Here is a 27,293-nt window from a genome sequence, read left to right on the forward strand (position 1 = left end):
ATAAAAGAATGGTATATTACCAAATAGCATAGCAAGCTTACACATTGAAAATTTGTTTGGTTTTCTAGCACCCCCACGTCTTGACTAGAGAATCAGTGTTCCACGTCTTTGGGAGCAGTAAGTTAATTGTTGATTTTTATTCCTAACTCTCGTATAAATTAACTTGGTTCGTTCCATTCTTAGAGAAAGATCCACAGAAAAGACTAAAGTAGTATCTTCATTAGCTTTTTGAATCCAACTCTAAATACTAGGGATCTTTTGGTTGTTCGTTATGAAAAAATTATTAATATGTTAAAACTAATATCGGTAATGTTTTAAATTGATAAATAATACACATACAATTATTTTTCTGTATTACTAATAACTACATGACTCGTGAGAATATATTCTAACGTTTAAAAAGAAAATACTTTTTATTAGAATGGTACCCTTTACTAGGGTGAGGAATGGACTTGACATTGGCACCACTAATTTCGGCGCCAATTCCAAATTTCTGCAAAATCTCTTCTTCTTCTTCTTCAACGCTATTCTGCAAAATTGCTCCTTTCTTCTTCCATCCAGTGGTAAAGTTCCATTCTTTCCTTCAAAAACCCTACACCCATTTATATCTTCTTGTAGTTTCTAATGCTTTGTATCTTTACTAATCTCACTGTATTATTGTGTTTTTCAAAAACTGATTAGCAGAATTGTTCTCCTCCTAGAGGTTTTTCTTGTGTCAGAAAGAGTTCCATGGCTTGGTGGGAAGGTCTCGATGAAGCTCGTGTTCTTATTGCAAAAGGTACTTCCTTTACTAGACATTTCTTTTCTTTTTGTGTTTGTCCTCTAGTTTATGTTGATTACACCTTCATTAGGTTTTATTAGCAGAAAAGGAAGAAACTTTCAATTGGGTATATGGTTCTTTTTTTGTTTGTGAGTGTTCATTTATATCTCTTGGCTTGAGTTTGTGTCTTTTTTCTTACTGCTGTTTGTCTTTTGAGATTAGAGACATAGTATTATGTTTATAACACCTTCATTATGTTTTGTTAGCAAAAAAGGAAGAAACTTTCAATTGGGCACAATGATTCTTGATTGAATAATTACACCATAGGAAATCTGCTTTGCCTGTAATTTGGTGGGCAAATTGAGTTCATTATGTGTGCGATATTTCAATTCTTTGAGTATTTTCAACCATTTGGAATCTGAAGGAGTGTCTCAAGCATGTATGTTACTGCTGCTTAAGGTTCAGTAGCTACATGTAAGCTTCATCTCCAAGGATGGAGATGGATTTGAAGATTTCAAGACTTGTTGGCTCTTCCAGATATGTCGTTAAACTGATACACTTATCATATAGTCGAATCTTGATTATGGAAATAAATAAGTCTTTTCGAAAAAAGAAAGAAAGAAATCATCTCGACATCTCTTGCTGTGTTGCTGGTACATGGGAACAATCATATGTCAATCTCTTAGATACAGCTCTAGAATCTTCTATACACACTTGAATGCAATATCAAGCTCACTTTGACATTGCAGAGCCTTCTAAGGATGGGAACAAGGTAGAGCAGCTTTTATCGCTCCGACATCCAAAATCTGGTAAATCCCTGCACTTTTCATGCAGCTGCTTGTTTGAGATGTCTTCAGTTATGTGTATTTTTGTTTACTTTTTTCCTATGGTTATAATGCTTTCATGGCAGTGGCTTGAGATATTGTTTTTGTGGATGTATCGAAATTGCTATAGGTCATTTTTTGTTAACCACTCTAACCTCTTGCTGATTGCCATACTATCTTGTGGGAACTGGTTTGCCACTATGATTGTATTAATAGTCCAGTAGCATTGATATAATTTTTTAAAAAATTCTTTTTGTGACAGGAAATGCAACATGTTACCTTTGTGTTGATGAATCTCTTCAAGAACTTCACTGGTTCAAGCAATCTTATGGGTCTTGGTTCCTTGGGGATTATGTATGTGAAGGTAAACATTTGTCCGAGCTTGGTCTAAAAAAATTTGATAAATCCGTACTTGCCCTCGTGGTTCATAATTTGTCTTGACGAATCAATCTCTTCAAGGTAATAGTTTACAGGAATACTATATGTTTACGAATGATAAGTGTGTAACCATCTCATCTTAAAGTTTAAGTGGTTAGAGAGCACAGTTTTATTTTATTAAATATATCTTCAACATCTCAATTTGCCTTTCATTATCTTATATTTATCCTCTTGTACTCTTTCTAGAGAAGCCTGTTGGTTATATCTTCTACTCTTCGAATCCGTCAATGCTATTAGTCATGATTTCTAGAGGAATTGTTAGTGCTTTCTTGGTAGTTCTTCTGTACTCATTTATTTCTCAAAACAGATGGTCGTTTGTATACTGCAACTCCAGTCGATCCAGTTTTTGTCCTGTTGCCTATTTTTGATGAAGCAAGAATGAAGGTATTAATTTCTAACTTCTGAGTGATTTATCTCTCTTAAGTTTCCTATATAAACAAACTACTAGCAAAAAGTTTATAGTAGAGAAGTGTAATACTTGAAAGTGTGTATTTCACATGCATTGTTGCTTTATATATTATTTATTGAGAAAAGGAATAGCTTGTAAACTACTTTAATTTGACTGTAAGAACTGTCTACAATATAGGTGACTCTATTACTCTCTTTCTTCTGAATGACTACGTAAGATTCAGATATCTTCTTTCGCTTTTGGCTGGTTGAGTTTCCTTTGCTGAATGCACCATTTGCAAGAGACAACTGTCTGCCACTTGACAAGCTGGTTTCTAATTGCTCTTTTGTTTATTGTGATAAATGCAGAAAAATGATGATCCAGGAAAGTTTAGGCAAGTGGATGAAATCATTTATGTTGTAGGCTATCCTGGATATCAGCATCTTTCTTCCATTGCTGAGAACTGCATGCAAGTGGTTTGTGATGTCAAAGGTGATAATATACTGTCATCCTATCTCCAGTTTTCTTTTTGGTCGTATTACGATATATGGCATGACATCTCATATTTTATGGAGTATTCAATAGATATATTATCCATGTATCTGACTTAAAGTTGTTTGGCAAATAAAGTGTAAAGAAAAACATATGAAAATGGTATTGAAATCTAACATGATGTAATTCATAAAACATTTGAAACTATAACATTTACTTTTGGTTTGGTGGTGAATGTCTAATCCAAGTTAATTAATTCTTAATATTGATGTCCATCCCTCTCCCTTGTTTTTTGTCCACAGATGTAGGAATGACAAAGTTTTTCAGGCTTAATGATGAGAAGGTGCTAAAGTGGTTATGCTTGAAGGTCAGACTTCATCCCTCACAAGCCCATGTATTGGGTGGTTTTTTTTGCTCTGAAACAATGTGCTGTGATGATCATGTTCTAGCATTCAGAGTAAAAATCATAACTTTTTGGAAATTAGAAGTTCAAGAGTTCTTGTGATTGACTCTCCGGGATCTGATCTTTCCAATCTGTAAAAAGTATGAAAATCCACTTATAACTTGTTCCAGTTAATGGCCTGTAATAGTAAAGCTTGTAGATGGATCTCCCGTTGGTTATGTCTACATTGAGTTCTGAAGATGGTCCAATGATAAGTATGATGTAGTCCACATAGTTATATAAGAAATTTGCTTCCACATGATCTGGCTGCCACTCTGATCCACTTTAGTGTAAGTGTACTTAATTATTTGCAATGGTATAACTTTCTACCTGCCCTGTCACTAGGCTTCAGTAACAACTTACAATAACTAAGAGAAACAGCTTTGCGCCATAGTGCATGCGTTATCATTTAGCGCGTACTTGGACTTTTTCAAATGGAAATGATGCAACTTGGGTGTAAAATAACTAAGTCATTTATTTCCAAAGGCCAAAGGGAAACCAACCAGAGTCTTACATAAAAGGAACTAATAATCTCTTCTATTTTGAGGTGTTCTTTATATTTTGGTAGCGTCTTGTAAATTCTTCTCTGTTTACAATGGTCTATCCATCTTACAGATTGAGTAGTCTGTCAGACACAATTTTCATTCTGTTCATGTCTCTATTTTAACTTTTAACATATTTGTAGGTAATACAATTGAAGAAGACATTGTTGACACTGGATAAGAACTATGCTGCTCGAGATAAGAAAGAAATATGTACGTCATCTTTTGAATAATGTGTTTGTTAAACTTTTTACCCTTAAAGATTATGATTCTCATAGCCAATTATGGTCCTTCAAAGACATTTTTCGCATCGTGCTTTGTTTGAGAAACTCTTCAAGTATCTTTAATGTATCCTTGGTTTCAAGAACCAGGAAACAAGTTTGTTTGGCCAATTCAGCGCACTTATCATCTTAAATATGTGATTTGCTGTCACGTCTATATGAATGCTAAAAGATTATACTGATTAATGCTTTTTGAATTAAACAGTAACTGATGCAGTATCTATAGTTGGAGAGTACTTGAAGGAAGAGCCTTGGTTGAAGCTCCTCTGCAGCAAATTAAGGTATATCCTTTAACAGATAAATGGCTGAGTTTTTTTCTGATTGTTTTTAAGTTATTCTGGGTATCCTTAGATAGAGGTTATGCTTTTACACACTATCTTAAAAGACAAAAATGCAATGTGAGTCGATGCAGGCAACAACTTTCAGGACCTATTCTCTTATTACATGCTCAGTGTTATGAATAATGTTAGTTCACATTTCGCTTCTGAATTAACTATCTAATGAGTAAACCTCCATCTTGTTTTCATAATACCATGAGTTTTCTTGTGACAAATTTGAAGATGAATTACCAATATATAAAGATGATATCTGGATGGATATGTTTCCGACACTAAAAATCAATTGTAAAATTCGGTATTACCATGTTTATGCATCTGCTTTATGGCTAGCCTGCAATATGCTGTTGTATGAGTTACAATTCACGGATGGACTTTCTGGCTTAGACAAGGGGCCCGGCTGGTCTTGTTTACGGGTTCTATGTTCCTACTTAAACTAATTTCCTCTTGATGCAAACTGAGAGTACATTTTTATATCAGTGGTGGCTATGTGGTAAAAATCCCATGTCTTCTCTTTACAAGTTCTCTAATTGTTTTGAAGATGTAACATTAAGTTCTCCTCTAATTTAATAACCATTTTATTGTTATCATTATGATTACAGCATAGACTTGCAAGAGGACACAAAAGCATCAAATTCTGAAATGCATTCATCACCAATGGATTATAGTTTCGAGTCCTTCAATCACGAACAGGTAAGACAACCGCTATTAAACTGGTTCCAATCCCATGACTTGGTGATTAGTATGTATTTTCTACGGCACCAGGAACAAGAATAATTAACTGTGCCAGAATATTATCACCTTGTCTTGATGCATCACGAGAAAGATCAAATTTGAATCTTACGTTTACCGTATGTTTCTCTCCCAGGCCTAGCCTACTGCAATATTTGTTGCAATTTATGTTTGGGCGAAGCCTACATGTCCATCAAGAACTCATTATTGATGTTAGGGATTCTTCTTTTCCATTTGTTTCCTCCTTGGGCAGATGAAGGATTTCCAGAAAGTTAGTCTGTAAAAGATACTTGTACATGTATTGTTGATGCACACAGTTAGTCTGTAAAAGATACTTGTATGTGTATTGTTGATGCACACTTTAAATAGAGAAATATTATATTGCTTCGGCAATGATATACTCTATTAGCAGCTTAGTATGCTGACGTAACAGTAAACAAATCATAACAGATAGCCATGAACTTGTCTATTATAAATATAAGATTTCTGCTTAATTTATTTACTTTCCAGTTTTTTGTTTGCATTGTGCATCACTCCTTTTTTATCTTTCGAAATCAGCAGGAGGGAAAGAGTGAAGGTCAGGAGAAGACTACCAGGAACAAAAGACAGACTAAAAAGATCAAAGTGGAAACCAACTCTCTTAATATCAAAGACATGTTTAGTAGGGCTACTAGGCGGGGAAAATGAAGAGTACAAAGCAGCAGAGATAAGAGGCTTCTCGGAGCAAGGTATTACGATTTGAATGAATCAGATGGCTTAGTCTCTTAGATTTGGTGTCGCTGTTGCTGCTGTAAACAGACGGTATCTCTATCCTCTTTACTGTTAATTTCTTAGTGTCCCTGCAAAACCAGCTGTAAATGCCAAGTGTATGAGTTTTGAAATGGAGACAGTTTATTGCTCTTATTTCATTTTACTAGTGTTAGTGTTAGAAACTCCGCAATGCGCGGATGACCCAACTGCAGAATTTCATTATTATTAATACATAGATTGGGCTACTGGTGAACACAATTAGGATGACTTTACATTTAGTCGATTTTCATTGCTAATTAAATCATAAATTAACTCGTGATGGAAATCTTTTTCAAATCTTTCTCTATAAAGTCCAAGAATAATTATACTCTATGATCTATTTGTTATCCTATATATTATGGAGTATGCTAGAATCACAAAATGCAAGATGTTATACATCTGATTAATTAAGTTTGAGTAGTTTGTGTAAATATTTTTTAAAATGATTCCAACCTCCTTCCCCTATATATAGACACACATATATCATTTGGCCAATTAAACTACCACTATTTTTATTAATTCTATTCATAAAATGAGTGAGAAAAAATCATCACCAATTGTGAATAATAATGAAGAAATAGAGAGGATTATAGAGAAACTGCCCAAAACTGATCATTTTTGGAATAACTCTCAACTTTATCAGTGGGAAGGGTTTTGGTCCACTCTTATCATTTTAAAGGCAGCCATGGTCTTCAAGGCAACCTTCAAATCAGAACCTAATGATGTTCTCTTGGCATCTTCCATGAAAACAGGTTTTTATTAATTAATCAATTGATTTCAATTTGATTAATGAACTCATCAAGTATTTTATGTTCTTGTGGAAAAATATATCTCTTAGGTCTACCTTTCATCAAATATATATTTTTGTCAAGCCCAAATTGTAACTTTTTACATATCAATGATCGACAAAAAAAACAAAACTACATATTTTCATTCTAATGTCTAATGTTTGTCTTGCAGGTACAACATGGCTCAAGGCCATATGTGTATCCATCATGCAAGCTGGTAATAAAGAGGTAGAAGAAGAAGACCTTTTAGTTAAGGATAATCCTCATTTCTATGTTCCAACAATAGAGGTCATGGATTATTATTCAAAACCTCTAACTCATGATCTATACACAATGCCCTCTCCAAGATTATTTCACACTCATTTACCTTATAGAGTTTTGCCAGATTCAATCAAAAATTCGAATAATTGCAAGATTATATACATAACAAGAAATCCTAAAGATACCTTAATTTCTATGTGGCATTTCATCAATAGTCGTAACCGTTTAGAAGATCTCTCTCCTTTAGAAGAAGTTGTGGAGCACTTTTGCAAAGGTGAACATCTGTATGGACCTTTTTTTGAACATGTTCTTGAATATTGGGAAGAAAGTAAAAAAGAGCCTCAAAAAATATTATTCTTGAAGTATGAAGACTTGAAGATAGACCCTAAGAAAGAGGTGGCAAAAATAGCCTTGTTTCTTGGAAAACCTTTTGGTAATGAAGAGGATTTGGAGATAGTTTTGAACAAGTGTAGCTTGGAGAGGCTTAAGAACTTGGAGGTTAATAAGAGTGGATCAATCGTCTCTAATTTTCACAATAGTGCATTTTTCAGAAAAGGGATTGTTGGGGATTGGAAGAATTACATGAAACCTGAAATGGAAGAGCAACTTGACAAGATTACCAACTTGAAGCTTCAAGGGAGTGGCCTTGAACTCTGATACTTGTACCCAAAGAAGTTTTTAAAACACACTTGAACTACTTGACGTGAATTATTAGTATCATTTTTGAATTATTGACAGTTTTAAAAACGTCCATCTATTTGGCTAATTCAACTTAAGTACACCTCGATCTGCCACACAACATAGCAACTGGTCTCAAATTCTTATACGAGTGTGGGACTCTTAGTAAAAAGTCAAGAGAAGTGTTGAAAACAACCTTAAATTCTTGATGTTTTTCACCCATGTGGCAAAGATGGGATGTGTATTTAAGTTTTAGTTACTCAAGTAGCAACAGGTGTTTTCAAAGCTGTCAATAATTCGAGAACGAAACTAATAATTCACGTCAAATTTAAGTGTGTTTTTAATACTTCTTTCTTATAATTTCTACTTTAACAAGCTTTCTATTACTTCATCCGAATGGATAATAAGTCAAGGTTGTTGAAAATAATAAAGTTAAATGTTTTTAACCATCTTCACAAGTCTTTAGTTATTTGTAAGATATGAGTATTAAAATATCTCTTACTAGTTGACACCTATAAAAATTTACCCTTTGTAATGTTTTTATCCACACATGAAATTTTAATATATTCTGGAGTGAGCTTTATGTTGATTGGGAAGTAATTATACTTAAGCTTTAATATATATTATCATTCCTCTACATTGTTTTAGTGAAGCTTAAATTTGTCCAGTGTTGATTGGGAAGTAATTAGGCTTAATAACAATGCAATAAAGCATAAGCTTATAATTGAATTAATATTGCCTTGCTTGTCCATGACTCCTCTCTTTTGAGATGAGACGTGTCTGATCGTGAGATCATATTTTGTGCATCCGACTATTCGTTTTTATTATAAAGTAATGCCGAAATTTTTGTGTGCTATATATATAAAGACACAGAGGAACACAAACTTCTGATTGTCAAGCTAGGTTTTGGAAAATAATACTCCTCCATATACATAACAAGAATTTTACATAAACCTAATTCCATTTTACAGAATAAGTTAAAGTATGAATAAATGAACACGTTTTAGAAAACTTAAACTAGAATATGGGTGTAAAACCGATTAATTTCTATTTTGACCATAAAAGTTAAAATAAAAAATAAGTATAAGATTACGACACCTATACATCTCATCTAAACGAGTTGATATCGACTATATGATATGAATCACTGACCGTCTTCTTCGTAAACAATTTACAAATACGGAGAAGAGATTTTCTCTAAAAAAAGAACACTAAAAACCAAAAGAAAAATTTAATTTTTCATAGATCACACTTCCTCTAAAAAAATGTAGAATGTCTAATGTCAAAGTTGCTAACAAACTCTTATCCTAAAAGTTTCATTTCTTATCCTTTTAACATTAGGACTTGACCAAATACTGTGTAGGTTTGGTTTAAAATTTTTAATTTGGTTTGATATTTAGAAAATCTGAACCAACCCGGTCATGTATACACAGATTGGGCTATGTCTAATCCCCACATTTGGTGGATTTTGAAAAAAATTATAGAGCTATGAATGGACAAAAATTAGGATGACTTTACATTCAATTGATTTTTCCTTGCTAATTAAATCATAAATTAATTCGTGATGGTATATTTTTTCAAATATTTCTTTACAAAGTATAAGAAGAAATTTATACTATATGATTTTTTTGGATACCTATAATATAGACTATACGAGAACTAACACTATGTTTGGATCATTGTCACCCATTGTATTGCATTGTATTGTTACTATATACAATGTTTGTTTTTGTTGATACTTAAAATGTATTGTATTATATTGTTAAATTTCGTTGTTATGTAACAATTAAAATCCCTATTTTATGAAATAACCGATTTAGTGTGTTACCATTGTTACTTAATTTCTTTTTCCAATTATATCTTTACATAATATTTCAAAAATACTATTTTACCCTTTACCTTAATTATTTAAATCTATTCAAACCGCCTATCCTAGAATAATTAAGGATGTTATAGTAAATTTATAAATTACAATCATTTACGATACAATCAATCCAAACAATTAAAATGTTATTAAACAAAAACAAACAATATAGTCTAGTCAAACATTATATCTACCATACAATTGAATAGAATATAACACAATACATTATCAAACAATGAGTAACAATGATCCAAACAAAGTATAAATACTATAAATCCCTGATTAATTACGTAAAGTAATTTGATTATGTAAATATTTTTCAAAAATGACTCTTCCTTCCTCTATATATAGACACATCACACACGTATCATTTGGCTAATTAAACCATATAAGTACCACTATTTTTTTATCAATTCCATTCCTAAAATGAGTAAGAAAAAATTATCACCAATTGTGATTAATAATGAAGAAATAGAAAATTATAGAGAAACTACCCAAAACTGATCATTTTTGGAATAACTTTCAACTATATCAATGGGAAAGTTTTTGGTCCACACTTCCAATTATAAAGGCAGCCATGGTCTTCAAGGCAACCTTCAAATCAGAACCTAATGATATTGTCTAGGTATCTTCCATGAAAACAGGTTTTTATTAATTAATCAATTGATTTGAGTTTAATTAATGAACTCATTACTCATCAAGTATTTTATGTTTTTGTGGAAAAATCTCTCTTAGGTCTACATTTCTTCAACTATATATTTTCGTCAAGTCTAAAATGTAAATTTTTACACATCAATGATCAACAGAAACAAGATATTAATTGACTACTAAAAAAAACCACTTCTTCCGTTTCACAAAGAATGATCTAGTTTGACTTGACATGGAGTTTAACAAAATAAAGAAAACTTTTGATCATGTGGTCCTAAATTAAAGTTATGTCAAATGTACAAAATTGTCTTTTAATCTTGTGCTCTTAAACATACCACGTGGAAAGTTGTTACCAAAAAATGAAAAAGGTAATTCTTTTAGAAACAGCTAAAAAAGAAAAGGGGGTCATTTAAACGGAAGGAAGTATATATTATCATTCTAATGTCTAATGTTTGTCTTACTGGTTCAACATGGCTCAAGGCCATATGTGTATCCATCATGCAAGGTAATAAGGAGGAAGAAGAAGACCTAGTAGTTAAGAATAATCCTCATTTTCATGTTCCAACGATAGAGCTCATGCATTGTTATTCAAAACCTCTAACTCATGATCTATACACCATGCCCTCTCTAAGATTATTTCACTCATTTACCTTATAGAGTTTCAAATAATTGCAAGATTATCTACATAACAAGAAATCCTAAAGATACCTTAATTTTTATGTGGCATTTCTTCAATAGTCATATGCGTTTAGAAGATCTCTCTCCTTTAGAAGAAGTTGTGGAGCACTTTTGCAATGGGGTTCATCAGTATGGACCCTTTTTTGAACATGTTCTTGAATATTAGAAGAAAAAAAAAGCCTTTAAAATAATTCTTTTGAGGTATGAAGACTTGAAGATACACCCTAACAAAGATGTGGCAAAAATAGCCTTGTTTCTTAAAAATCCTCTTGGTAATGAAGAGGATTTGGAGATAGTTTTGAACAAGTGTAGCTTGGGGAGGCTTAAGAATTTGGAGATTAATAAGAGTGGATCAATCTTCTATTCTGTCCACAATAATGCATTTTTCAGAAAAGGAGTTGTTGGGGATTGGAAGAATCACATGACACTTGATGGAAGAGCAACTTGACAAGATTACCAAGTTGAAACTGCAAGGGAGTGGCCTCGAACTTTGCTAGTTATAAAGAAGAATGTATTTAAAACACACTTGAACTACTTGACGTGAATTATTAGTATGATTCTGGAATTATTGATGATTTTAAAATATGCATCTATTTGGCTAACTAAAATTATAATTTAGGAGAGAGTCAAAGAGTGGAAGAAAGGTGATCATATATTATATATTTATATAAAAGAGAACCATAAGCTCGCCTACGTGGCCCCAGCATCAACCATCATTCTCTTTTAAATTTATATATTTCCAAAACTAGCTCTCCATTTTCATGATAAGTTGCTACTTTAATGAAAAGTTGTAACATTTTAGAAAAGTTGAGACTTTTATAAAAAGTTATGACTTTTATGAAGAAAGACGACTTTTATGAAAAATTGTGACTTTTATGAAATGTTGTGACCTTTCTGAAGGGTTATAACTTTTTCAAAGAGTCGTGACTTTTCTGATAAGGCACAATTAACATTTGTTCACACTAATGTTGTTTATAAATTGAGGAATTTTGTGCAACTATAGTTGTTTTTTTCCCGCTATAGGGTTTTCAAATTCAAATACATTAATTAAATGTTTACGAAGTTTGTTTCATTCTTGAAAGTTTTCAAGGAGCTTAATCTTTACTATAAGTCATAGTGGTTCATGTAACTATGACAAAAAAAAAATCCTATTTTGCTGACACTCTGTTAAAGTTTCAACAAGGATGATTCAAAATTGATCTTCTCTTTTGTCCATTTCTAAAGGTTTTTCATTAAACAAAGAAAATTGATTTCAATTACAATGCAATTCGGTACTAAAATGGTTGATGATTGAATTCATTATATTTATTTCTTTTGTGAACAAATCTTTATTTCTTTCATTATTATTTGTATGTTTTTTTTTCGAATTCAAATACATTTATTAAGCTTCTTATAATAAAGTGTGTTTCATTTCTCAAAGTTTTCAACTTCTTTTTGCAATTTTGGTGACTTTTTTTTTATTATGTTCAAAATTCCAGTGAAGATGATGGAAAATTTATCTTCTCTTTTGTCCGTTTCTACAAGTTTTCTTCATATACTTTTTGGGGAAATTGTTTGTGGGTGTGCTATATTTGATAGCACAGATCAACAAATATTTGATAATTAATACGGTACCAATAACGAAGTTTGTTAAAAGAACCAAAATGATTTCTCTCTTACTTGCAACTGTTAGTGTATTATTCTAATTGTTTTTTCTTGGCTATAAATATTTTGTGTGCCATTGGACTATTCCTAAAATATTTATACAAACATTTTGTATGTCATTGCACTAATTTGTCATATTTCTTCTTTTCTTATTTTTGGGGTATATAAGAGCAAGTTTTTGTGAAACTAACAAATGTCTAAAATACACTATAACAAAAAGTTTTAACGGCAATAAATATGCACATTCACGAAGAGTGTCATAGTCTTTATCGACATTAATTAATTGTCATTATTGGATTCAATGTTACTATAGACTTTAGGAACATTTATACATAGTACCAATTGCCTATGAAAATACACATTTACCGATAATTAAGCTACTAATTATCGTTAAAGATCATTTTTATGTAGGGATAACTCATTTCGTTGATAAAGTTTTTTTTTATGGAGAAGTAAGAATTCTTTCTTTTGGCTTCTTTCAATTTAATTTGTAAACCGTAAATTTGTAAACGACCTGAAAGATTATTTTTTTTGAATAATATATAAGCAACATGCCATTTTCTTCTTGATTGTTAGGAAAATAAGGTCGTCTTTATTATTTTTTTTTATATTTTTGAGTTTAAGAGCTTACAATATTATGTTATGAGATTTAATATGTTATATGTCAAAAATTTTGTTTAGTGCATCCCGTTGTGAACATTCATATGTCACCTACTGCTTGGTTGATAAGTGTATTATTTTTTGTTACTCCATACTATAAGCATAACAATAACTATGGTTTAGTCCAAAAGAAGTTGGGGCCGGTGATATGAAATCTTAAAAATAGTAATGGCTATTTTGGGACAAAGACAAAAAAATATTCATGATAATAACAATTTTAGGGTTATTTTTAGCATATAATTAATATGTCATACAATAATAAAAAATAGATTAATGGGCCGCATCTTATGCTTTCGTTGCATTTGGCATTTGTCCTTAAAAAAACCTTATTGCCTGCATGATTTGGCGCATCTTTCTTTCCTCCAAGAGAAAACACTGCTCAGTGAGACAATGTAGTTAAGTCAATAGCAGCCAGAGAGGATTACAAGAAAGGGGTCCAAGGTAACCCATTTAAATTTAGTTAATTATAATCTTAGATGTGATGTTCAACTTTATATGGGAGTGTTGTTGTTCGACGGTTTTTGCTCTCTTTGTTAATAACGTCTAATAGGGGTGTACAAAATCGAATCGAAATTCGAACCAAATCGCAAACCGAGTCAAATAAAAAAAATCTCGAGTGGTTCGATTTGACTTGATTTGGTGTTGGAAAAAAAACTCGACTATATTTGGGTTGGTTTGATTTCAAACTAAAAAAAGAACGAGATCAAACCAACCCAATATTATATATATAATTTTAAAATTTTATTTTATACGTAAAAATACCTATTTTGATATAATTTTTAAATATCTCTTATACTTTTTCATAGTTTTTATCTTTTAATATATTTATTTCATGTTTGGAAGTTAGAATTCTTAATGATATAATAAAGATTATAGTTCATACATGTTGGTAATAATAATAAAATTTAAATAAAAATCAATTCAACACTATGAATGACAATGTTATTGAATATTTGTTTTTTAGTTTTACATAGATTTAGACAATTAAAATACATGATCTAGTTTTACTTTCTTTTAATATTTAGTCATGTAACTAATACTTACTAAACTTATTTTAGCATGATTTAGTACTTTAAATTATGATCAATTCATTATGACTTATTAATTTGCAATATTCTTGACATGATTTTATTATTATTTTTTGTTGGATATTTTAGTGTGATTAATCATACCATATTTTTTGTTATTTTATTGAGAAATAACTTAGATAGTTGCATTTTGGTAGGACTAAAGAAATATTTGATGTACAAGTAAATTATATGTTTGTATGAATATTTTATCGAAAAAACTAGAAAATCTGAAAAAACCCAAGAAACCCGAAAAAATTCGAAGTTGAAAAACTCGAGTTTTATTAGTTTGGTTTAATTTATAAATTCAAAAACCCGACATAAATAGTTTGGTTTGATATTTGAAAACCCGAACCAACCCGGTCATGTTCACCCCTAACGTCTGATATTGTTCATTATAACTTCTTGGTATTTAAAAAAATTCATTACATCTGACCAACTATTTCCAGAGAGATCTTCTTACACTTCTTTTTCATACTTGTCTATCTATGACTCATAATTTTTGTATAACAAAATATGACATACAATAACAAAAAAGATATCGATGGAGGTTCATAAGAAATGAGTCCAACGTCGTCCATTTGAGTTTAGTTAATTATGATCTTGTATGGACGTGATATTCCACTCATTTGGGACTGTTGTTGTACGGCATTTTTCGGTCTCTTTTTTAACCTCTGATGTTGTTCTTTATAACTTCTTCGTATTTAAAAAATTTCATTGCATCTGACCAACTATTTGCAGGGAGATTTTCTTACAGTTCTTTTGTATACTTAAAATCTATTTATAACTCATAATTTTTGTATAATAAAAATGAAAATTAAAAAAAATAGAACTCTAATATTTCAGAGGAACGATTGACCTTAAGATAAAATGTTCTCGATAATATAGTGTATGCATCGAAAATACGAATATTACCGAATGATCATATATAACTTAATAAAATAGTTCAATCACATGCGAAGCATGGATAATTTACCTATTTGTATGTATATATATCTGTTAGATAATTATATATTATACATATGTATTTGTATATTCTGGTGAATTATACATATACAAACGTGATTAATTATACAAACTCGAAATCAGCCCTCATAATTAATAAACAGTGTTAGTCGTGAGTGATAATTATAGCAAACTATAACTATGATGCGTAATCAAATAGTATAAGTTTCTTAACCGCTTCATTTTTCCATAAGAAAATAATATTATAAGGCAATTTAAACTCTATTTATTTTCTACCAAGTATGTATGACATGGGTGGATTCATTGCTTGTCTTTTCTTTTTTTTTTCTCTTCTTCAAATTTTAGAGATGTACAAAATAAACTAATTTAATTTACAAAATTATGATATACCATCAAATTGAATTTGACAATTTTTTTTTACTGATATTGTGATACTAATTAAATTTAACGTGAATGATTTCTAAATAAATGTGAAATTTAAATGAATTTCAAAAAACTCCTTTTACGTTTTCCTATGTTAATAATCCATGACGGTGTAATATAGTCAACGGAGATAAGAGACTTCTAAAAGCAAGTTGCGGATCCACACTATACTATAGGATGCACGTGCACCTAATAACTTACGAAAAATCATATGTATATCTATTTTGAAAAAATGGTAGAAATTAAGATATAGTAAACAGTATACCCATAAAAAGCATAGAAATTCTCTTGTGCAATTGGTAGAAGTTAGAAATACCACCCTCTAGACCAGGGTTAGAATTCCTCTTAAGCCCTATTTTTGTTTTAAGTTTAACTTGGACCTTATATTTGAGCTATTTTATATTGGTGCATCCAGGGTTCAAATTCCACTTAAGAGCTATTTTTATTTTAAGTTTAACTTGGACCTTATATTTGAGCTATCTTTATATTGGTGCATTCAAAACCTTCAAATCCTGAGTTCACCTTTCTTCAATTGAATACATAGATAGGACTATGCCTATCTAACAGAGCTGCGTATGGACATCAACTAGGATGACTTTACATTTAATCGATTTTTCATTGCTAATTAAATAAAAAATAAACTCGTGATGTAAAATTTTTTTGTTATCCTATATATTATAGAGTATGCTAGAATCACTAAACTCAAGATGTTATATATCTCTTATTGCATCAGATTAATTGTGTTTGAGTAGTGTGATTATGTAAATATTTTTTAAAATGATTCCAACATCCTTCCCCTATATATACGCACACATATATCATTTGGCCAATTAAACTACCACTATTTTTATTAAGTTCTATTCCTAAAATGAGTGCATCACCAATTGTGAATAATGAAGAAATAGAGAGAATTATAGAGCAACTGCCCAAAATTGATTATTTTTGGAATAATTATCAACTTTATCAGTGGGAAGGGTTTTGGTCTACTCTTATCATTTTAAAGGCAGCCATGGTCTTCAAAGCAACCTTCAAATCAAAACCAAATGATGTTCTCTTGGCATCTTCCATGAAAACAGGTTTTTATTAATTAATCAATTGATTTGAGTTTGATTAATGAAATCATCAACTGTTTTTATGTTCTTGTGTGTGTGTGGCGTGTATCATTAAAAAATTAGAATGCCTTATAGTTGTATATATCTCTTAGGTCTACCTTTCATCAACTATATATTTTCGTCACGTCAAAATTGTAACTTTTTACATATCAAATGGTCAACAGAAACAAGATATTAACTAGTAAAAAAGAAGTACATATTTTCATTCTAATGTCTAATGTTTGTCTTACAGGTTCAACATGGCTCAAGGCCATATGTGTATCCATCATGCAAGCTGGTAACAAAGAGGAAGACGAAGAAGATCTTTTAGTTAAGGATAATCCTCATTTTTATGTTCCAACAATAGAGGCCATGGATTATTATTCAAAAACTCTAACTCATGATCTATACACAATGCCCTCTCCAAGATTATTTCACACACATTTACCTTATAGGGTTTTGCCAGATTCAATTAAAAATTCGGATAATTGCAAGATTATATACATAACAAGAAATCCTAAAGATACTTTGATTTCTATGTGGCATTTCTTCAACAATCGTAAGCGTTTAGAAGATCTCACTCCTTTAGAAGAAGTTGTGGAGAACTTTTGCAAAGGGGTTCATCTATATGGACCCTTTTTTGAACATGTTCTTGAATATTGGGAAGAAAGCAAAAAAAAGCCTCAAAAGATATTATTCTTGAAGTATGAAGACTTGAAGATAGACCCTAAGAAAGAGGTGGCAAAGATAGCCTTGTTTCTTGGAAAGCCTTTTGGTAATGAAGAGGATTTGGAGATAGTTTTGAACAAGTGTAGCTTGGAGAGGCTTAAGAATTTGGAGGTTAATAAGAGTGGATCAATCTACTCTTCTGTCCATAATAGTGCATTTTTTAGAAAAGGAATTGTTGGGGATTGGAAGAATTACATGAATCTTGAAATGGAAGAGCAACTGGACAAGATTACCAAATTGAAGCTTCAAGGGAGTGACCTTGAACTTTGATATTTATAAACAAGAAGTATGGAAAGCACACAGGAATTACTTGACGTGAATTATTAGTATCATTCTTGAATAATTGGGAATCTTAAAAACATCCATCTATTTGTCTAACTCAACTTAAATACACCCTGATCTACCACATAGCACAGCAAATAGTTTCATATCCTTGTACGAGCGTGAGACTCTTAATAAAAAGTCGAGAGAAGTTTTGAAAACACCCCTAAATTTGACGAGAATTAGGGGTGTATTTCACTCGTATGGCAAGATTAGGATTAAGGTGTATTTAAGTTCAATTAGTCAAGTAGAATGATATTTTTATGGCCGTCAATAGTTCAGAAATAAAACTAACAATTTACGCCAAGTTTAGAAGTGTTTTTACAATACTTCTCTCTTCTTATAATTACTACTTTAAATAAGGTTTTCTATTATTTCATCCGAATGAATAATAAGTCAAGGTTGTTGAAAATAATAAACTTAAATGTTTCTAAGCATCTTCATATGTCTTTTTAGTTATTTTAAGTGCATATCTTTTATTAAGTATGAGTTTAATATATTTTGGAGGGAGCTTTATGTTGATTGGGAAGTAATTACATTGAAGCTTTAATATATTATCATTCCTCTACAGTGTTTTAGTGAAGCTTTGTCCACTGTTGATTAGGAAGTAATTAGGCTTATAACAATGCAATATAATATTGCCTTGCTTTTGCATGACTCCACTCTTTTGAGATGTGACGTGTCTCTGATCGTGAACATAAGATCATGTTTTATGCATCCGACTATCCGTTTATATTAGAAAGTGATATAAAAAATTTTGTGTGCCATATATATAAAGAGACAGAGGAACAAACTTCTGATTGTAAAGCTAGGTTTTGGAAAATAATACTCCATGTACATAATAAGAATTTTACATGAAACTAATTCCATTTTACAGAATAAGTTAAAGTACGAATAAATGAAAATGTTTTAGAAAACTTAAAGTAGATAGGAGCAAAACCGACTAATTTCCATTTTGACCATAAAAGTACAAAAAAAAAAAAGAGTAAAAGATTACAAAACCTATACATCTCATCTAAACGAGTTGATATCGACTATATGAATCAATGATCATATTCTTCGTAAACAATTTACAAATACGAGAAAGAGATTTTCTCTAAAAAAAACTCTAAAAATCAAACGAAAATTTAATTTTTCATGGGTCAGACCACCTCTAAATAATGTAGAATGTCTAATGTCAAAGTCACTAACAAACTCTAAAGGCCTAAAAGTTTCATTTTTTTATCCTTTTAACTTTAGGACTTGACCACATAGTGTGTAGGTTTGGTTTAAAAATTTAAATTTGGTTTGATATTTGAAAAATTAAATTAAGTAATTACTCCTCCTTCCCCTATATATAGATACAAGTTAATATCTCAAAAGGTTACTCAACTTTAGAAATTTATCTAGTAAAGTCATTGAATTTTATTTTGTATAAAAAAAAATCACTTAACTTAGTTTTTTATATCAATAAGATATTCACTCATATTCATCATTACAAAATATTACACCACAAATAAATTATTTTTATACTATATATAGGATTATATTACTGAATAAATTACTCAAAGTTACTATTTCATTATAAAATAATATAAAATTAAAAATAAAAGATTAACTTATCAAACTTGAAGCTAAAATTCTCCAAGCTTGGGCCGTTCACACAAACAACAAACTGATTAAACCATCCCAGCCAGTGTTTGTTATACAGTCAAATGAAGTAGTAGTAATTTATCAAATGAAACTGATGAAATTATCTATTAATATATTTTTTTTGTAATAAAGTAGTAATGTAAGCTATTTATTTTATTATTTTAATTGTGATCAGATATTAAAAAATATTTTAATTTATTTTTTTAATGATAAATTTGGTTGAATGATTTTATTGACATAAATACTTAAGTTGAGTGATTTTATTGATATAAAGATCAAAGCTGAGTGATTTCATTGATACAAAATAAAGTTTAATGACTTTACTAGATAATATTCTAAAGTTGAATGACCTTTTTAAGATATTAACTCATATAGACACACATATCATTTGGTCAATTAAACTATATAAACTACCACTATTTTTATTAAGTTCTATTCCTAAAATGGGTGCATCACCAATTGTGAATAATGAAGAAATAGAGAGAATTATAGAGCAACTGCCCAAAACTGATTATTTTTGGAATACTAATTTTCAACTTTATCAGTGGGAAGGGTTTTGGTCCACTCTTATCATTTTAAAGGCAGCCATGGTCTTCAAGGCTGTTAAGATTCAACTAATTAATTGTACATAACTTTTTAGTTAGCTCAGTCATTTCAATTAATTAGTTAGAATAGTTAGTTAGTTAACTAATTCTGTTATTGCAGTCCACTAGTTTGTTAGATATTTTTGATTCTCCTCTTGTATAAATATGTGATCTCCTCACAATACAAGTTGATTGGTTCAATTCACTCATCACATTTTTTTTCATTTCCTCTCAATTCTGCTATTGCAATAGTTTCTTTTCTTCTTCTTCTTCTTCTTTCAGCTTCGTTGTTATGATCATGGAAGCTCAAGCATGATTAGTGAGCAAGTTTTAACATGGTATCAGAGCAAGGAGGTATTCTAATTCATCAGTTTCACCTTCTGAGTTCATTTTCTAGATCTCGTTTCTTTTGTTCTTTGACATACATCTCAAATGTGTCGATTTGCCGGTTGAAAATTGGATTCTGTTTCTGTTTCCTGTTCCAATATTTTCCTTGTTGAAATTAGTTGCTGGATCAATCCATATTTTGTGTGTTCGATTAATCTAGTTTCGCTATGGTGATTGAGAATGTTTCGACTTCGACTGAGAGCTCTGTGGGTAACAATGGTGTTAGCAACATTGATATTAGTTCACCATTGTATATGCATCCTTCGGATAATCCTGGTGTTTCATTGGTTCAAAATCCTTTTGATGGAATAGGTTACAGGTCATGGAGACGAAGTGTTCTGAGAGTTCTGTCGGTTAAAAACAAGCTGGGCTTTATCAATGGTGATTGTAAGAGGCCTAATGCAGGAACACCACAGTTTCGTCAATGGGAAAGGTGTGATGACATGGTTACTTCCTGGATTCTTAATTCCTTAACTAAAGAGATAGCAGAAAGTGTAGAATATGTTTTTGATTCATACGAGTTATGGAAAGAATTGGAGGATCGATATGATCAAACTAACGGTGCAAAGCTATATCAAATCCAACGTGAAATCAATGAGCTGTCACAAGGAACTTTGTATATCACTGCCTATTATACTAAGATGAAAAAATTGTGGGAGGAGTTGAGTACATTACATATTAAGGTTCAATGCAGTTGTAATTGCACTTGTGGAGCCAAGGATAGTATGTACAAAGTGGAGCAGGATAGAAGATTAATACAATTCCTTATGGGGTTGAATGAAGTATATACTGTAGTGCAAGGAAATATCCTCATGATGAATCCATTACCTTCTTTGGCACAAACTTTTTCTTTGTTGATTCAGGATGAGAAGCAAAGGGAAATTAAGCCTAGTGCTCAAATGTTCATGGAATCTACATCATTGAATGCAAGTGGTTCAGGAAAAAAGGTTATGGAGTCTACTGCTTTCAATGCAAATAGTTCAGGAGGAGCAAGTTCCTCTAGATCACTGAGGTTAAGTAACAACTCTGCAGGGAACAACAATGTTAACTTCAAAACCAATTACTCTCAGACTAGTTCATATGGTAATAACAAGCCTCGTGTGATATGTGATTATTGCAAAAGGCCTGGACACATCAGGGATAAATGTTACAAACTACATGGCTACCCACAGACAAGTAACAATCCACAGAGAAACAATTATCAAAATGAGTACAGGGATAATAATCAGAATTCTAGATTCAATAGAGGAAAGGGACTTATGGCTGATGTTCATGGTTGTTCTGGAGAGGCAAATGATGGAGAAGCTCGTGCAGATACAACTCATCAACTAACTAAAGAGCAATATGTTCAATTTGTGGAGCTGTTGCAGCAATTCCAAGCTGAGAAAAACAATGCTAAACACATGGACAATGGTGGTATGAACTTTGCAGGTATGATAGCATGTACTTCTTCAATTGTTTTTGGGAAATTATCTTACAGATGTTCTCACAATGAAACTGAATCTTGGATACTTGACTCAGGAGCCTCTCACCATATGACCTTTGATATAACAGTCCTAACAAACATCACATACCTTCCATGTCCTTTGTTAATTTCCTTACCAAATGGTTATAGAGTAAAAGTTGTAAGAATTGGTACTGTAATGCTTGCACCAGACATTATTTTGCATCAAGTGTTGTATGTGCCTTCATTCAAATATAATCTTATTTCAATTCATTGACTTTCAAAATCCATGCCTAAAAGTGTTGTGTATTTTTCTGGATCCTCATGCATTCTGCAGGCCCCTTCAATGAAGAGGCCTCTGGTAATTGGTGAAGCAAAGGATGGGCTCTATTTTTTGTGTTCTAAATGCCTGATGAAACATGTCCCTCCTGATGTTGCTCCTGCTGTTTCCACCTCTGATCATCTATCAAGATCAAGTGTTTTCAATTCTAAGTCTGTACCTTTTTCTACTTCCTCATGTAAACATACTACACAACCTTCTGTTTGTTCTTCAATAAATACAATTCCTAATACAATTCCTAATACTTCTCTTATGACTCATACTTGTAATGATGTGGATATATTGTGGCATAATAGACTCGGACATGTACCTTTTGGAAAAATGAAGGAAATTAAATCTATACCTGGAAGTTTTTCTGTGAGACAACAGTTCCACTGCAACATATGTCCTATGGCAAGAAAAGAAAGAATACCCTTTTATCATAGTATCCATGTTTCTACTAAAATTTTTCAATTATTACATATAGATCTATGGGGTCCATATAACATGCTAACACACGACAAACATAGATACTTTATCACCATTGTTGATGACTATAGTATATGCACATGGACACAATTGTTGACATGCAAAAGTAACACTTTGGCAGTCATCAAAAGTTTCTTATCCATGATTGAGAACCAATTTAATACTCATGTTCAGACCATAAGAACTGACAATGGACTTGAGTTTGTTAACGCAGAAACATCAAGTTTTCTCGATGGAAAAGGAATTATACATGAAAGAACTTGTCCTTACACACCTCAGCAAAATGGAGTGGTGGAAAGAAAACATAAATACTTGTTAGAAACCTCTAGGGCACTTCTTTTTCAGTCCAAGATACCTCTTAAGTATTGAGGTGAGTGTGTATTGTGTAATACTTATATCATTAACAGGCTTCCTACCTCCCATGCAAAAGGCAAATCCCCATATGAATTACTATATAACACCAAACCAACTTACTCACACATGAGATCTTTTGGTTGTCTATGCTATCCTACTTTCCCAAAACCTCATAAGGACAAATTTCAAGCAAGGACCACACCACATATATTCATAGGCTACCCATTTGGGACAAAAGGTTACAAGGTTCTTAGTCTAGCCACAAAGAAAATACACATTTCAAGGGATGTAGTTTTTAAAGAAAGTATTTTTCCTTTTACTGTTTTATCTGATGTTTCCAACTTTCCTTCAGTATTGCATTCTGTGCCCTTCATAGACATTTTGCATGATGATACTGTTTTATATTCTATGCAACATATGGAAAATAATGTAGATGGTGCAAGTAACAGCCCACTTCATACATCACCCAACACTATAACTGGTTTATCACCCAATAATGTAGAACATGATTCCAATTCTGTCCAGGTTCCCAATAGACCATCTAGATCACACAAATTACCAGCTTATCTACATGATTATATTTTACCTAACAACATGACAAACCACTTACATAATACACATGTTTCACTTAACACTGCATTCTCAAAACACCAACATATACCTTCTGAGGTCTTGTCTTCTGAGAGTCAAACACTTGTGAGAAACATCAGTAATGATAATAAACCCTCTTCATATGAAGAAGCTGCTTTAAATCCTGCTTGGCAACAAGCTATGACACAAGAATTTGAAGCATTGTACACAAATCATACTTGGGATCTTGTTAGTCTGCCTAGTGGTAAGAAGGCCATAGGATGTAGATGGGTATATAAAGTGAAGCATAAAGCTGATGGAACTGTTGAGATATTCAAAGCAAGACTTGTAGTGAAGGGTTATACTCAAGAGGCTGGGATTGATTATACAGAAACCTTTTCACCAGTAATCAAGATGACAACTGTGAGGGCTTTGTTAGCTGTGGCTGTAAAGAAGGGCTGGGATATATTCCAACTTGATGTGAATAATGCCTTCTTACATGGAGATTTACATGAAGAAGTGTACATGGAAGTTCCTCCAGGGTTGGCAGTGCATAAACCAGGATTGGTATGCAAATTGAATAAATCTTTATATGGCTTGAAGCAAGCCAGTAGGCAGTAGTATGCCAAGCTGACTGAAGCTTTATATTCAAAAGGGTACACACATTCTTTGAATGACTATTCCTTGTTCCATAAGAAATCTGAGACTTCCACTATTTTTGTTGCTGTCTATGTAGATGATGTGATTTTAACTGGAACAAGTGTTTCTGAAATCAATGACCTTAAAGCATTTCTTCATGACAAGTTTAAAATCAAGGATTTAGGGAGGCTGCACTATTTCCTTGGAATGGAGGTATTGTATAAAGATGATGGACTGATTATTTCTCAGAGAAAATTTGTTCTTGACATGTTGAATGACTACCAGATTGGAAATATGAGCAGCTGTTCATCTTCACTTGATCCTACAATCAAACTCCAAGCAAAGGAAGGAACACCTTTAACAGAACCATTCTTCTACAGGAAACTCATTGGAAAACTGAATTTCTTAACCAACACTAGAATGGACATCTCATATAGTGTGCAACATCTCAGCCAATTCATGCAAGATCCTAGACAGCCACATTTACAAGCAGCATTTCATTTACTGAGGTACCTCAAGGCAGATCCTACACTAGGAATTCTTATGTCCAAAGATCAGTCTTACAACATCAGAGCTTACTGTGACTCTGACTGGGCTGCATTCCCAGATACTAGGAGATCTTTAAGTGGCTATATTGTATTAATGGATAACAGTCCACTTAGCTGGAAGTCCAAGAAACAAGAGATCATATCCCTATCATCAGCAGAAGCAGAGTATAGAGCCTTGAGGAAAGTTGCAGGAGAACTAGTTTGGCTCAGCAGATTGCTCACAGAACTTACACTGCCATTGCACAGACCTATAGAAGTATATTGTGATAGTCAATCAGCTCTTCATATAGCTCGAAATCCAGTGTTTCATGAACGCACTAAGCACATTGAAGTTGATTGTCACTTTGTGAGGAATTTGCTTCAGTCAGGGCTAATATCATTGCATCACATAAGTACTGATAATCAACTGGCAGACATGTTAACTAAGACATTGACTGGAATCAAGCATTCTGCAGCACTTAACAAGTTGTCTGTGTTCTCCACACCTCCAACTTGAGGGGGGGGGGGGGGGGGGGGTGTTAAGATTCAACTAATTAATTGTACATAACTTTTTAGTTAGCTCAGTCATTTCAAGTAATTAGTTAGAATAGTTAGTTAGTTAACTAATTCTGTTATTGCAGTCCACTAGTTTGTTAGATGAGTTTGTTAGATATTTTTTATTCTCCTCTTGTATAAATATGTGATCTCCTCACAATACAAGTTGGTTGGTTCAATTCACTCATCACATTTTTTTTCATTTCCTCTCAATTCTGCTACTGCAATTGTTTCTTTTCTTCTTCTTCTTCTTCCTTCAGCTTCGTTGTTATGATCATGGAAGCTCAAGCATGATTAGTGAGAAAGTTTTAACAAAGGCAACCTTCAAATCAGAACCTAATGATGTTCTCATAGCATTTTCCATGAAAACACCTTATAGGGTTTTGCCAGACCAATCAAAAATTCAAATAATTTGCAAGATTATATACATAACAAGAAACCCTAAAGATACCTTAATTTCAATGTGGCATTTCTTCAACTATAATCGTAAGCGTTTAGAAGATCTCTCTCCTTTAGAAGCTGTTGTGGAGTATTTTTGCAATGGAGTTCATCAGTATGGACCATTTTTTGAATATGTTCTTGAATATTGGAAAGAAAGTAAAAGAAACCCTCAAAAAATATTATTCTTAAAGTATGAAGACTTGAAGATAGACCCTAAGAAGAGGTGGCAAAAATAGCCTTGTTTCTTGGATAGCCTTTTGGCAGTGAAGAGGATTAGGAGATAGTTTTGAACAAGTGTATCTTGGAGAGGGTTAAGAATTTGGAGATTAATAAGAGTGGATCAATTTACTCTTCTGTCCACAATAATGCATTTTTTCAGAAAAGGAATTGTTGGGGATTGGAAGAATCACATGACACTTGAATTGGAAGAGCAACTTGACAAGATTACCAAGTTGAAGCTTCAAGGGAGTGGCCTCGAACTTTGCTAGTTATAAACAAGAAGTATTTAAAACACACTTGAACTGCTTGACGTTGACGTGAATTTAGTATGATTTTGGAATTATTGATGGCTTTAAAATATGCATCTATTTGGCTAACTGAATTTATATTAGGAGAGAGTCAAAGAGTGGGAGAAAGGTGATCATTCCCTTTTAAATTTATTTATTTTCATAACTAGCTCTCTCTTTTCATGATAAGTTGCTACTTTAACGAAAAGTTGTGACATTTTAGAAAAGTTGAGACTTTTATAAAAAAATTATGACTTTTATGAAGAATGACGACTTTTATAAAAAATTGAGATTTTTATGAAATGTTGTGACCTTTCGGAAGGGTTGTAACATTTCCAAACAGTCGTGACCTTTCCGATAAGGCACAATTAACATTTGTTCACACTACCTTATGTTATTTATAAATTGAGGAATTTTGTGCAACTATAGTGTAACGACTTGATAGGTTGTTTAGAGAACTAGAACTATTTTGATTCTTTCCGTAAATTTTACAATGGGTATTTTGAACTATTACACAATTATGAAACTAATGAATAGTTTTTGTAATTTATTTAATTGGTGGTTAAGAAAAATAACATTAAAATTAATAGTGGGTCACTGCTACCACTCTTAAAATTAAGCTTAAATAATAACTAGGGGTTCCATCTTGAGTTAAAAACTCAAGAGAACTTTAACTGCGGCGATACAATTTGCAGATAGCCCAACGAGTGCTTCATGTAAAATTAAATATGTACATTGTGAATATGACAAAGGCTTTATGATTATTATATTATTGTTGTTAGTCGGCAAGAATTGGGTTTCAATTGAATTAATGTTTGGCAGGGGCTAATTATGTGAATGTGGGGAAAACTTTTATGGTCATTAATTTAATAATGGTTAGATAAAAATAAAGGAGATGATTAGCAATCCTATGATATTATTAAGGTGCTATTGGAATTGAGAAAGAAAGGATGGAATTAGAATTGCAATAATAAGGTACAATTCGTCTTAATGCAGTGGTGTTTT

At 31.9% G+C, this 27,293-nt stretch overlaps 4 protein-coding genes across 9 annotated transcripts in view; all 4 read left to right on the forward strand.

Moving 5' to 3' along the window:
* Positions 1-393: 393 nt before the first annotated feature.
* Positions 394-6,242, forward strand: LOC101257370 (uncharacterized). Of its 6 annotated transcripts, none has more exons than XM_019214040.3 (11): positions 394-563; positions 685-778; positions 1,510-1,569; positions 1,847-1,948; positions 2,330-2,406; positions 2,779-2,902; positions 3,205-3,269; positions 4,030-4,099; positions 4,373-4,448; positions 5,105-5,195; positions 5,793-6,242. In XM_019214040.3, exons 1-11 carry the CDS (start codon positions 447-449, stop codon positions 5,919-5,921), a joined length of 1,005 nt encoding a protein of 334 aa, XP_019069585.2. In that variant the 5' UTR covers positions 394-446; the 3' UTR covers positions 5,922-6,242. The 6 variants fall into 6 exon arrangements, with proteins under 6 accessions (XP_019069585.2, XP_069153957.1, XP_019069584.2 ...); XM_069297856.1 differs by having other exon boundaries at positions 5,796-6,242; XM_019214039.3 differs by having other exon boundaries at positions 409-563; positions 682-778.
* Positions 6,243-6,406: 164 nt separating this feature from the next.
* LOC138337005 (cytosolic sulfotransferase 5-like) lies at positions 6,407-7,838 on the forward strand. The gene is made up of 2 exons (XM_069297858.1): positions 6,407-6,775; positions 6,984-7,838. The coding sequence occupies exons 1-2, from the start codon at positions 6,556-6,558 to the stop codon at positions 7,727-7,729; spliced, it is 966 nt and encodes a 321-aa protein (XP_069153959.1). The 5' UTR covers positions 6,407-6,555; the 3' UTR covers positions 7,730-7,838.
* An 8,601-nt stretch (positions 7,839-16,439) lies between these two features.
* LOC101257663 (cytosolic sulfotransferase 5-like) lies at positions 16,440-18,278 on the forward strand. Its single transcript, XM_004239051.5, has 2 exons — positions 16,440-16,776; positions 17,045-18,278. The coding sequence occupies exons 1-2, from the start codon at positions 16,569-16,571 to the stop codon at positions 17,788-17,790; spliced, it is 954 nt and encodes a 317-aa protein (XP_004239099.2). The 5' UTR covers positions 16,440-16,568; the 3' UTR covers positions 17,791-18,278.
* A 1,631-nt stretch (positions 18,279-19,909) lies between these two features.
* Positions 19,910-27,293, forward strand: part of LOC101258152 (cytosolic sulfotransferase 5) — a 37,869-nt gene continuing 30,485 nt past the window's right edge. Inside the window, exon 1 of the mRNA XM_069297859.1 lies at positions 19,910-19,937. Coding sequence (XP_069153960.1) covers positions 19,917-19,937 — 21 coding nt within the window. The 5' untranslated portion in view covers positions 19,910-19,916. The remainder of the gene's footprint in view (positions 19,938-27,293) is intronic.

This window comes from Solanum lycopersicum, chromosome 5 (genome assembly GCF_036512215.1).
Source record: "Solanum lycopersicum chromosome 5, SLM_r2.1".
NCBI lineage: Eukaryota > Viridiplantae > Streptophyta > Magnoliopsida > Solanales > Solanaceae > Solanum > Solanum lycopersicum.